The sequence below is a fragment of the Hippocampus comes genome, unplaced genomic scaffold (assembly GCF_001891065.2).
Source record: "Hippocampus comes isolate QL1 unplaced genomic scaffold, H_comes_QL1_v1.1 scaffold271, whole genome shotgun sequence".
NCBI classification, from domain to species: Eukaryota; Metazoa; Chordata; class Actinopteri; order Syngnathiformes; family Syngnathidae; genus Hippocampus; species Hippocampus comes.
Genome location: NW_017805830.1, coordinates 194,959 through 208,471, shown reverse-complemented (window position 1 = coordinate 208,471; position 13,513 = coordinate 194,959). Strand labels below are relative to the sequence as shown.

At 40.9% G+C, this 13,513-nt stretch overlaps 1 protein-coding gene and 1 long non-coding RNA gene across 2 annotated transcripts in view; both read left to right on the top strand.

Moving 5' to 3' along the window:
• Positions 1-6,039: 6,039 nt before the first annotated feature.
• On the top strand, positions 6,040-7,397 carry LOC109526290 (uncharacterized). The gene is made up of 2 exons (XR_002170302.1): positions 6,040-6,254; positions 6,393-7,397. It is a non-coding gene; the product is annotated as an uncharacterized LOC109526290 (long non-coding RNA).
• Positions 7,398-10,280: 2,883 nt separating this feature from the next.
• Positions 10,281-13,513, top strand: part of bcl2l12 (BCL2 like 12) — a 16,370-nt gene continuing 13,137 nt past the window's right edge. Inside the window, exons 1-2 of the mRNA XM_019887480.1 lie at positions 10,281-10,384; positions 12,212-12,377. Of these exons, the coding sequence (XP_019743039.1) occupies positions 12,214-12,377 (164 nt within the window). The 5' untranslated portion in view covers positions 10,281-10,384; positions 12,212-12,213. The remainder of the gene's footprint in view (positions 10,385-12,211; positions 12,378-13,513) is intronic.

Sequence of the window (13,513 nt, the reverse complement as noted above, 5' to 3'; positions counted from 1 at the left end):
CACACTGTGTTACAATTAACTTTCATTGTTTTCCTAATTAAAAATGTTTGTTCAAATGCACTGCGCCAAAGATGAAGCCACTGTATTTGGGATCACGGATTTTGCCTAAAAAAAAACAGCACATCATGGATTTATGAATCATTTATTTTCAGCAATAACTTAAACGTGTGACGAAACAGGCCAGACTTCAGTTTTGTGTCTGTAAAGAAAATTTAAAACTCTTGAATGCTATGCTGCTGAGAGCCTTCGAAAATGTGTTTATTCGAGTCAGGCTTTCAACAGCAGCATTTCCTGCCTTTGTTACTGTGAATTTCTTGTATCACCCACACCCTTTGCATAGATCGACATCTAACAGACAGATATTAATAGTATAAATTTCAGATACCTTATTATTATTGTCCCAAGTCGATTGCAAGGGGTTTCGAGGGAAAAAACCCCCAACCCACAACATTTGTGTGTCTGTGCGCTATTAATGATATATTTTTGGGTTAATGCATACTGCACCCTAATCATCCAACAGTCTCACTTTCACAAAAAGTATAAAAAACAAAATAAATAAAATAAAGAAGGTCACCTTTAACTTACGGTGGCGGGTAACCCGCGTCACCGGAATTTGTTAGCGGTCAGCAGTCTGCAATTGCAGCTTGCAATCAGAGCTGTTGCACTATATCTTTTATTGTTAGTGTATTATGATTCTCCTTCAAGGTTTGTTTCATATATAATTCACAGAGGGCAAAGAATGGGTATCTGGAGGGCCAAGAGAAGCATTTTGAAACGGAACATGTGAGCTATGAGAGTTAACATGCTGAAAAGTCCGTCCCGTGCCTCTGCGTCAGGTCTCCACAAAGGTAGGTAGTGATCTCCTTTTCGCAAACCCACAAACTCTTGTTTCAACTTCATTTTTCTGTTTTGTTCATCTTTGGGGCCGCTATGGCTGTTGCTCATCATGGCATGCGTGTGTAAGTGCGTGCGTATGCGCGTGTGTGTGGTTTATTGAAAAGTAGATCTTCGGTCAAAAAGGGTGGGCACCCCTGGTCTAGCTGAACCCACAAAGAACTTTTCAGAGAAAACGGAGACTCTCAAACACTGCAGCCTTCTGCATTGCCCAGATTGTCACAAGGGCTGTGCTCCCGGTTTCAAATCCGGGTACTCTCTTGACCTATGTTAACAGATCCCGAAGTACCAAACCAAAAGCGCCAAGAACAATGGGAAGTTGGATGACTTTGTGCTGATAGGGTGCAAGCAGAACATTTCAAATGCGAGGTCTGCATACTTGGTATGTTTCTCCTGGGTCTTGTCAATCACACTGCTGTCAAAAGGGACAGAGCATTAAATAATTTAATTGGATCTATCAAACTGAACAAGATCAGGCTTGTTAGCTTCCATCGTATGAAGGCTGTATATGGGCGTATTCCGTAAAGGTTTGAAGCTATCATTTTCCATGATGCCATGAACATGTACTGGGTCATACCAAGACAGAACATCAGAGTCAAGTTTGCCAGGAATGATAATAAAATGAACGAGCCACTCCATCATGTCTCTTTTAAATAAGGTGTTTGTGCCAAAGCAGGGCAACCACTACAACATGTTGGACAGCCTTATTATTATTATTATTATGATCATTATTATTAGTTGTAGTAGTACGTCTTTTGCAGCCTAGAATCAATTGTATGAAAATAAGCACGCGACAGGGCCAATGATGAGCATTATCACTAGTCAATCTGTCAGTGCTGTACATATACGAAATAGAATACTGTTCAAAAACCTGTTGACCCTTTCTTCATATTTAATGTCAGACCTTGTCCAATGTTGTTATGGCTAGACATATTCAAATAGTTGTGTTGCTATGGTAACACAATAAAAGCAATGAAAAGTTAATTATGTACTGACAGTCCTAGAGGATGCAATGCAAGATAAACAAAAGTGACTAAACCTCCTTCATAAACAACAATCCCCCATGGAGAGCCCGCCCTGCAGTTAACGAGAGTGTTTATCTGTACTCCTTGAGCTTGTCAAGCATACTGTATCACTGCATCAGCACCCTGCCCATTTGCCAGCAATCTTTTCCTATCCTGATACATGCTGCTCGTTCCGTCCGTATTTAGTGTCAACACACCCTTCAGTAAATTGCTTATTTGCATTAGAAATATATTACCAGACTTTAAAGGCCACTTCCCTTAGATTAAAGGCTATGAGATGTTCCATAACTTAACACAGGTAAATGTCTTGGCGATTTTTTTTTTGTTTTGTTTTAAATGACCCACCAAAAAGGCTGAATGTCAAAAAATAACACTGATGAGATGAAAGGAAGATTAAAACGAAATACTGTAACATCTTTGATCAAATTTTAAGACTTTTTAAAATCAAGTATTTGGCCCTGGAACCTTCTAGTTCTGTGGTCCTCATACATGAAGGTATGCCATGGCGTGCACATGTACGGCTGCCGATGTAATTGGTTCCCTGTAAATTTTGATGATGTGACTGCTGACCAAAGTAGCAGGATAAGTGTTTCAGGCAATATCATCTGCTCACATTTGGTCTAATGCTTCAGAACTCATTTGACAGCGCTTCACAGTGCAGACGGACAATGACCTGAAGCATACTGTGCAAGCAACCAAAGAGTTTTTTGAGGCAAAGAAGGGAATGTTATGCAATGACCAAGTCAAATCACCTGATCTTATCCCGATTGAGAATGCAATTCACTTGCTGAAGACAAGACTGAAGCCAAAATGGCTCAAGAACAAGCAACAACCGCAGATGGTTGCAGTTGTTATGATTCTGTTTGGTTACGTTTGGTTTTGTTCCCTCATGTGCCCTTTTTGTCGCCACCTGTTCTCGTCATCAGTGTCCCTTGTGTTTAACCCGGGGGTCGGCAACACGCGGCTCCCGAGCCGCATGCGGCTCTTTAGCGCTTCCTAGTGGCTCCCTTTTTAAAATGTTTGAAAATGGAAAAAGATGGGGAAGTGAAAATATATTTTTTGTTTGAATATGGTTTCTGTAAGAGGACAAACATTCTTAACATTTTCCAATGCTATAAAAATATGCCGAATAAATATTACATTTCAACATTTCTGTCAATGGAGATTTGCGTCATAGCCTGCGACACACGTTTCTATTAGCAGAGCGGGATGCCAGGCAGGTGGCTGTTGTAAGAAGAAACAGCGTTTCATGTCCAATTCACCGAGGGAACCGGCAAAGAATGGCAATCTGAAGGACCGAGAGAAGCATTTTAAAACGGTACACGTGAGCTATGAAAGTTAACACGCTGCAAAAGTGCGTCCCGTCCCTCATTCATCTTAGCCGCCGTTATGGCTGTTGCTCATTATGGCATGCGTGTGTAAGTGCGTGCGTTTGCATGCGTAAGTGCGTGCGTTTGCGTGCATGTGCGGTCACGGGTCGATCTCGGGAGGCTGGTTGATCGAAAAATAGAGCTTTGGTCAAAAAAGGTTGGGCCCCCCTGCTCTACAGGATGCACTGCAGAGAAAAAAAAACATTTAATCGGGAAGGCTCATTGTGTATTTGTAGCCAAATTAGTCATTTTGATAGTAGGCTAACATAGCTAATATAGATACATACAGCGTGAGTGGCCTTCTTTCTGAGGCTTTTCATTTGTCGCGGCTCCAGACACATTTGTTTTTCGTTTTTCTGGTCCAATATGGCTCTTTCAACATTTTGGGTTGCCAACCCCTGGTTTAACCAATCAGCTCCCTCAACCCTTTGTGTCTTGTCCAGGTGTTTCTCGTTTTCTAGTCACTTTGCTTGTATTTAGTTCCCTGAGTTCTGGCAGTCTTTGTTGGGTCATTATGAGTTGTGAGTATGTGAGTGTCTGTGCGCTCCGCTCCTATCACGTTTTATTTTCTGTCACAGGTTTCTTTTGTTACTTTGGCTCCTTGTGATTTCCAGGACTTTGTTTGAGCGATTGTAGCTAGTTAGTAATTTTCCAGTGTACTCCTGTTTGTATTTTTGTTTAATACATCTTGGTCAGTTCCACCTTGCCTCATTGCTTTTTGGGGTCATCCAACAACTCCACCATCATGCAAAACGTGACAGCAGTGAAGGACTTGCTGCACAGGGATGAAATCTAGCGTCTGGTGAGGATGATGCGCTCCAGAATACATGCTGAAATTGACTGCAAAGGATTTGCAAAAAAGTCTTCAAAAGTGAATGTTTGATTTATGACTGTTCCCTTTACACAAACTGTTAAACTCCCTTTGCCATTCACTAGATTTGGATGTAAACCCTCAAATTAAAGCTGAAAGTCTGCAGTTTGAAGCCTATCCTGTTCATTTCATTTCAAATCAATGGTGGTGTTTGCAGCCCTAAACAATACTTATGGACCTGTCTGTAACAGTCGTTCAACCAGCTAGACGGGGATTGAGCAATGTCAGTGTTAAATGTCCGTGTTGACCTTTTCCTGGCTGCGAGAGCCTCACAGGCATCAAACATCTGCATCTCTTTATCTCCATCTCTCATTACCATCACCCCCCTCCCCCTCCATGGTCTCTGGATGTTTGTTGTTAGCTTCCTGTCACAGAGGAAGTGCCTCACCCTGCCGCCTCGCTCGCTATTGGTCCCTTCTCTGATCAACTGTGATTTTGACCCAGTGAGGGGGGGCTTACAAGATTGAAAAGGGTTTGAGAAAGGCAGAAGGAGGCTGCACTGAATACTTCTCGGCTTTACTGCCTGTTGGGCTTGGAGGTAAGAAGGCCATTCGTAACTTTCCCCACTAGAAAACTCACTGTGAACTCTGTTTCTAATGTTTAATGCCGATAGATCAGCTGAAACATACTGCACTTGTGAAATTGTCATACCATCTGCTGCATATGTGTAATTATGTATGTTTGCCTAAGTGTATTTTACAGAAAAGGTGTGGTTAACCTATTTGCCATACATACTTACAGTGTGGACATAATGCATATACTGTACAGGTACTTTGATTGGTTTAGTTTTCTTTTTAAAAAGCACTTTAGTTTTACAATGCAGAATGGCAACTGATTGACCTCCCAGTGTGGAACAGTCTCATTTTATAATGTGCTGTTTGTAACTATATATATATATATAATAAATATTTGATCCCTTTTACCTGATGTTTTGTAACTATATATATATATATAATAAATAATTGCAATCCCTTACCTGATGTGTTCTAGCATAGGAGTCTTCAGATTTCTTGGTGTGGCTACTCCCAATCCTTGTACCAGTGTCTTGATTCCACACGGACGCTGGACTGGTTTGGGGGGAGTTGTTCCAAGTAATAACGGCTGGAAATTTATTGCTCCGTTCCTTAGAAACTAAATCCATTACATGGCCAAAATGATGTTTTAGTCTTGATTTTATGTGACAGGTGAATGGAGTCATCGTTGTCGTCGTCATCATAGTACTGTATAATTTGTGGAAGTAAATAAACAAAAGAGGAATGTGAAGACAAAATCATGTTCCTTTTGCGAGGTGGATGTCTCTCTTCTGTCATAGATGTGAACAAGGTCAAATACAGGAAGCCTATTCTTGATCAAATTGTAATACAAGCACATTTTTGATGGGAAATGGGTTGCCAACCCCTGGTTTAACCAATCAGCTCCCTCAACCCTTTGTGTCTTGTCCAGGTGTTTCTCGTTTTCTAGTCACTTTGCTTGTATTTAGTTCCCTGAGTTCTGGCAGTCTTTGTTGGGTCATTATGAGTTGTGAGTATGTGAGTGTCTGTGCGCTCCGCTCCTATCACGTTTTATTTTCTGTCACAGGTTTCTTTTGTTACTTTGGCTCCTTGTGATTTCCAGGACTTTGTTTGAGCGATTGTAGCTAGTTAGTAATTTTCCAGTGTACTCCTGTTTGTATTTTTGTTTAATACATCTTGGTCAGTTCCACCTTGCCTCATTGCTTTTTGGGGTCATCCAACAACTCCACCATCATGCAAAACGTGACAGCAGTGAAGGACTTGCTGCACAGGGATGAAATCTAGCGTCTGGTGAGGATGATGCGCTCCAGAATACATGCTGAAATTGACTGCAAAGGATTTGCAAAAAAGTCTTCAAAAGTGAATGTTTGATTTATGACTGTTCCCTTTACACAAACTGTTAAACTCCCTTTGCCATTCACTAGATTTGGATGTAAACCCTCAAATTAAAGCTGAAAGTCTGCAGTTTGAAGCCTATCCTGTTCATTTCATTTCAAATCAATGGTGGTGTTTGCAGCCCTAAACAATACTTATGGACCTGTCTGTAACAGTCGTTCAACCAGCTAGACGGGGATTGAGCAATGTCAGTGTTAAATGTCCGTGTTGACCTTTTCCTGGCTGCGAGAGCCTCACAGGCATCAAACATCTGCATCTCTTTATCTCCATCTCTCATTACCATCACCCCCCTCCCCCTCCATGGTCTCTGGATGTTTGTTGTTAGCTTCCTGTCACAGAGGAAGTGCCTCACCCTGCCGCCTCGCTCGCTATTGGTCCCTTCTCTGATCAACTGTGATTTTGACCCAGTGAGGGGGGGCTTACAAGATTGAAAAGGGTTTGAGAAAGGCAGAAGGAGGCTGCACTGAATACTTCTCGGCTTTACTGCCTGTTGGGCTTGGAGGTAAGAAGGCCATTCGTAACTTTCCCCACTAGAAAACTCACTGTGAACTCTGTTTCTAATGTTTAATGCCGATAGATCAGCTGAAACATACTGCACTTGTGAAATTGTCATACCATCTGCTGCATATGTGTAATTATGTATGTTTGCCTAAGTGTATTTTACAGAAAAGGTGTGGTTAACCTATTTGCCATACATACTTACAGTGTGGACATAATGCATATACTGTACAGGTACTTTGATTGGTTTAGTTTTCTTTTTAAAAAGCACTTTAGTTTTACAATGCAGAATGGCAACTGATTGACCTCCCAGTGTGGAACAGTCTCATTTTATAATGTGCTGTTTGTAACTATATATATATATAATAAATAATTGCAATCCCTTACCTGATGTGTTCTAGCATAGGAGTCTTCAGATTTCTTGGTGTGGCTACTCCCAATCCTTGTACCAGTGTCTTGATTCCACACGGACGCTGGACTGGTTTGGGGGGAGTTGTTCCAAGTAATAACGGCTGGAAATTTATTGCTCCGTTCCTTAGAAACTAAATCCATTACATGGCCAAAATGATGTTTTAGTCTTGATTTTATGTGACAGGTGAATGGAGTCATCGTTGTCGTCGTCATCATAGTACTGTATAATTTGTGGAAGTAAATAAACAAAAGAGGAATGTGAAGACAAAATCATGTTCCTTTTGCGAGGTGGATGTCTCTCTTCTGTCATAGATGTGAACAAGGTCAAATACAGGAAGCCTATTCTTGATCAAATTGTAATACAAGCACATTTTTGATGGGAAATGTGAGCGAGCAATAAAAACATTCTAATTTTCGTGTGTGTGGTCTATTTTCATTACAGAAACTGCATTTAATGTGTTGGTTCTCAAGCCAGTAGTTTCAAAACCCTTGCTTTGAGCTTGACAAAAAAGGCTGACAAATCTGCATTAAAATGCACATGTTTTGGGGGCCAGAGTCAAATAAAAATGGATATAGTTAAAATTGGATCTACAGTGTTGTTAATGTGGGTTTTGGTTCTTACCCAGTGAAAGTGAGAATCTGAGTGTAAATAGCTGTATTCCTCCATATGTGCACTGATTGAATGCCGACCAATGTGGGGAACCAAGCCTTTTTTCAAGCCAGCTCAAACGTTTTTGCAGGTACAGTACAAAGATAAAGAGCGAGGGTTGGAGCCAGGAAAAGACAAAGGGCTGTATAGAAGGGGAAAAAAAGATGCCAAAACTAATAAGGAGTCTTACACAAATGGTAGAGCATTTCAAAGAGGACTAATGATGGACCATCAGTCCAGGTTCGCTCAAAGTCAGCTGGAAAAGGCTTCTGCTCCCCATGACATTGAACAGAATAAATGGATAGAAATTGAATTGATACCATTGAGGTGTGTGAGATGGAAGGCCAACATTTTATTAACATAAACATTCATTGTGATACACCACCCACCCACCCCCTTTTTATAGAAAAATATTTTATATTTAAAAAAAAAATTCATCCATCCATCCATTTTGTTATGCACTTTTCCTCACAAGGGTCACGGGCGTGCTGGAGCCTAACCCAGTTGACCTCGGGCAGTAGGCAGGGTACACCCTCAAATGGTGGCAGGCCAGTCGCAGAACACACATGGACGAACAACCATTTGCACTCACAATCACACCCAAGATGGCGATTTGATTGTTCCATTAACCTGCCAAGCATGTTTTTGGAATGTGGAAGGAAACTTGAGTCCCTGGAGAAAACCCACGCAGGCACGGGCAGAACATGCAAACTCCACACAGGAAAGTTGGATCCAGAATCGAACCCTGCACTTCTATACTGTGAGGCGGACGTGCTCACTGTGCCACCTTATCTAAAAAATATTTACATCATTCAATAATAAATTTTAGGAAATTGAATTTGCCAATTATAAGACTGTGTGGTAGCCTATACACACACACGCACGCACGCATTCACACATGCACACACACACACACACACACACACACACACAAACACACGCACAAATCAATCAGCGCTTGGATTGACTTTTCAGTCACTGGCCGATGGCCACAACACAGCCCAACATGACTGCATGAGATGTGATGCAAAATATATACAGTTCATCCCAAATTTTGCCTGGAGTTAGATTATTTTTTCTCTCCTTCATCTCTCACCCCCATGAAATTTAAAATAATTTATTCCTAAAATACAGAAACAACCACTTGATGTGTAGATTATTGGTGCGCTGAGCCAAATGTAACTGCAGATGTTGCCGAAGTAATTCCTAAATATCATTTGAAAATACCTCCTGAACACTCCCTAAAATGGCTTTTGCTTCTTTGATGTCTCAGCAATTTGGTGATCATCTTACATGTGGAATACTACAGATAACATAAGTTATAGATCATTATTTTTGTATAATTTTGTTGATGACTTCCTTGGAATTGTTCAGCTAGATGGTTTAAACACAGACATTTTAAACAGTAGGTATTATACTTAAGTTATAGGTTGTGTCTCTCACAGGTAGTGAACCCTGTTGCTAAAACATTTTTAGATATTCTAATCAAGAGGAATAGAAAAAAGGTAAGCTCCATGGCTCAGGCGAAACGGCATCATAAATGTAATGACTCAGACCTGTGGTACAGTAAGTCATTGCTTCTGCTTTTTTTAACACTGTTAGTCCATATTATTAGAAAAACACACCAATATCAAACTTGAAAAAAAAATATAACATTCACATTGATTTACACCTGTTACTTGCAACCTGCAGAGTAATAATAAAATACAAATTGTATTCAAATGAAATTTGAAGGATTTATTCAACAATATTTTTTAAATTCATAGCTTCCCATATGTTTTTCTTGTGCCTGAATACTGTATCTGTATCAGGGCTGTGTCAAACATAGCAATGGATATAGCATGACACATCTCCCAAAAAAGTGTACCATTGATGGTGGAGATTAATCAGTCCAATGATATGGTTTATGACCTGTTCATTTTAGAATCATAACAACGAACTATTAATCAAAAGTTCCAATTTTTCCAAAAATGGTGGTGCCTAAATTGTCCTCCAATTCTGGAATGATTCAAGTACATTTCAGAGTTTGTCTTTTTCACGTTCACTGATGTCAAATGAGTTATATCTATTATTCTCCTTTGATAAAGGTTTATTATAATCATTTCCTGATAAATATACACATGTTTATTTTGCCGCTTCTGTCATCTTGTAAATCAGGGGTCACCACCGTGGTGCCCGCGGGCATGAGTAGTCCATGGGCCTATCCAAAATAGCTCGCCGGTGATGAGATATTGTGACTCTCCAGGAATATTGGAGAAGCGATCATTTCAAAATGTGAACACTGGCAGATATTTTTCATAAAGTGTGGCCAATTGATACTTATGTTATTTGTGTAATTGTGAGAAATCGCTAATGTGATCAGTGTATTCTCAGAAATGAACATCATTAATCATTAATTATAACATATGAAGGTTCGAGCAAATTTACTTAAAAAGTGCATACTCTCAAACTGGTAGCCCTCCGCAATAATCAGAAGCCGAGAAGGAACTCTTAGGATCAAAAAGGTTGGTGACCCCTGTTGAAAAGTGTGGACGAGTGCCTGCTCACAAAATGTCAGGAGAGCCAAGGAGGACATCGAGTGGCACACCGGGACAACTACGTCGACAGTAGCATGGAACTCATTGGGACGTCGTGGGACGCTTCACTCTAGGCCCCGCCCCCTCGCGGTTCGGCGTACGATCAAATCTGTAAGCGCTGGTAAGTGGAGAGTATTGACCGCTCAAATCTCTACACCGATTCGGGAACACCAACTCACGAAGGTACGAATACTCACACCTCTGACGCATGTTTATTCTGCCCATCACTTTAACAGTTCCAGAGACGTTTAGTAAATTCTGTGTCGACTTTAAAGTGTCACCCAGGTAGCTTGTATGGTAAATGCACGCCGTGTACGGTGAGAGGTTGTATCTCCATTCTGACTGAAAGGTAGTTGTATACAGCGTTGGGATGATTTTTAAATCGTTTAGTCATTTTACAATTTAACGATGGTAAACTTGATTTCGTTTTACTTGGCGGCGTCACATCGGTTCCCTCCGGGAACTTTTCTCGCGAGACCGCGCTCGACCGAAACCGGCATTTTAAAATGTTACATTGTCGTTTATTACATTTTATAAAAGTCATTGAGTTGTCTCAAGTTGCCAGACGCAGTGGTACGGAGACAAAGCGATAATTGTGAAAAGTGTACAAGTGCTCACAGTAAAGTTGAAAAAAAATACATTAAAAAAAAAGAGCTTACAGTGACGTCACTGTGTTTTTCAGTCGCGCCATGGTCGGAATAGTGTTGTGGCGCCGAGCATTCAACATATTTATTTGATTTTGATTAAGTTGAATAATATACGGTGTATGTGCGCTACTCATAGAGAGGCATTTTACAGGAGAGAACAAAAATACCGACAGACAAGACAGCGACAGTTAAGAGAGACTCGTTGGTAACACAGATATCAACCAAACAAACGGAGAGAACGAGAATGAAAGGGTGGGGTGATGCATTGTGGGAATCCCCAAGAGTTTCCTTTAGGCCAGTTTTTCTCAACAATTAAGAAGACATATCACATATTTTACATTTGAAAAATCTCATGGCACACACCACCACATAAAAATGTTTCCCAAAGGAGGACTATATCTCGTGCACTTAAGATGATCTATTCTAAATGTACTCACTGGCAACCAGGTAAGGGTGTATCCCGCCTACTGCTGGAAGACAGCTGGGATAGGCTCCAGCACGCCTGTGAGAATAAGCGGGATCGAAAATGTCTGGATGGATGGATGTTCCTTACTTGGTGTAAAATCCGACCCAGTTTAGTTGGATACAAAGTTATTCCAGTGGTACCTTGTCTTGCAAGAAAAATTCCTTCAGTGACTAGGCTTGTTACTAAATTCACTCATACCGTAGCCTATGTCAAAGTCATAGTCCCCATTGAAATGTATTCAAACGGCAATTAATCTGTTTCAGTCCCCCAAAGAACACCACTATTTTTTCATGACGTTTTTAAGAAAGAAAAGACTTGTCACTTTAAAAATGCAGAATTTCGGGCACTTATAAATCAAGGTACAGTAAAACCGTATTGTGTTTAATGAAAGTTAAAAGGTGGATACACAGACTAATAGTATCCTCTACAACATGGGTCACCAACCTTTTTGAGAGTGACAGTCTCGGGCTATTGGTGACTAGTGACACTGGCGGGCTATTGGTGTGGTCCTCACGGGCTACCTGGTTCCTGCGGGCACCACGTTGGTGACAACAATCTATTGGAAGAGGATTTAGCTGTTGTTGCCTACCACTGTACTTTACTGGAATACAAAGATGGACAAAGAGAGATTATTTGTTCTTAATAAAAAATAATTATCATTCCAATGAAGTGAAACACCTACATACACACAAACATATTTTTCACATTCAGGTTTAATTTTTTTTCCATTGCCTTGCAAGTTTTATGCATGTCAGAAATATGCAGTTTTTGTACAAATTCAGAGGTGTACTTTCACCCCAAAATCTTGTGTTTACCTTCTGCCTTGTACCTCTCATTCAAGTAACACAGAAGGAATATACATTTTCTAATTCACTTTTCTGTCTTACTTCATATTAGCTATGTCTATGACTCGCTCTTCCTCCGTGACCTCCATCTCTCTGCTTGAGATTAAAGCTGAGAGCCGTCTTGTTCTCCAAGCTTTCCTCCATCGAACACTGTCTGTCCCATTTCTGGAGCGGCCGGGCAGAGTAGGAGGTGCTTACAAGGATGACAACAAGTACAGGTAATTTACTTGTCACTCAAGGTTACAATTGTACAATAGTACGAGGTTTGGTGTTGTTCCTTTGTGTCATCATTAGTGACAAAATAGTACAAGAAGACAGTATAACATATTTCTATGTATATTGTGCCGCCATAAAATTGTCCTTGAAAAGATGATTTTTGTTTGTGGTCTTGTACTATCCGCTCCACCCTATTTTATGTTTCTTGACCTTCTCTATCAGTAGCAAGAACTCCGGGCCGCAATCCGAGGGGGGGTACACTGACTGCTGCATTCGGTTGCTACAGTAACTTGCTTCTCTTAGTCTGGTGTCGTAAAAGGTGCGCAAGTACAAAGAAAATAGACGGTAAATGTTGTCACACACATTTAACTGGAGGCTTTATTCCATCCTCCAGCTTCATAAGTAACGTAATAGTGGCCCTTCCTTAGACATGCAAATGTGAGGGTACATTTGTCAAAGTATCATCTAGTTCAGGGGTCACCAGAGATGAAAGTCCTCCGTATTTTCCCGGAATTCCGGGTTTTTCACATTTTTATGAAAATCTCTTCGGAGAATTGAGGAAAATTTGCCTAAAATTAATCCGGATATTAGTTGACAACATTGAACGAAGACCTGTTTGAGTTCGTTGTTTTGCTTTCACGAGCGTAGCCATGTTGAGACACTAACACTAGTAACAGTAGAGATTTTCGTCTCTTTATCAACACATTTGCTAAACCCCAGTGGAACGAATAAAAGACACCTTGGACAAGACAGTTGTCGTAAAAAATATATTTGGACAAAAAGGGAAACAGATTGGCAGAAAAACGTGTCCGTCCGTCTGACCTCGAATGTCGTCTCGGCTAGCTTAGCTGTTGTTGTGTGTGACGTCGGTGCGTCGGCGCTCATTGGTTGAAATCAAAAGACGCGCTTGCACTGACGCACGCATAGTAGAGAGCAGCGGACTAGCTCGAGTTGCGTCGCCACAACAGTAATACCCTCGCCTCGCATTCTCATGGCCTCGCCATATCTCTGAGATTTCGAAATTTCGGCGAGAACGGAACAACGGGTGCATGAGCCAGATCACTTAACTTGATTTGCAGGCCCGAGCCCGAAGCAAACCCGAGATTTCATATTTTATTTGTGAGGACTCAGGAGGAGT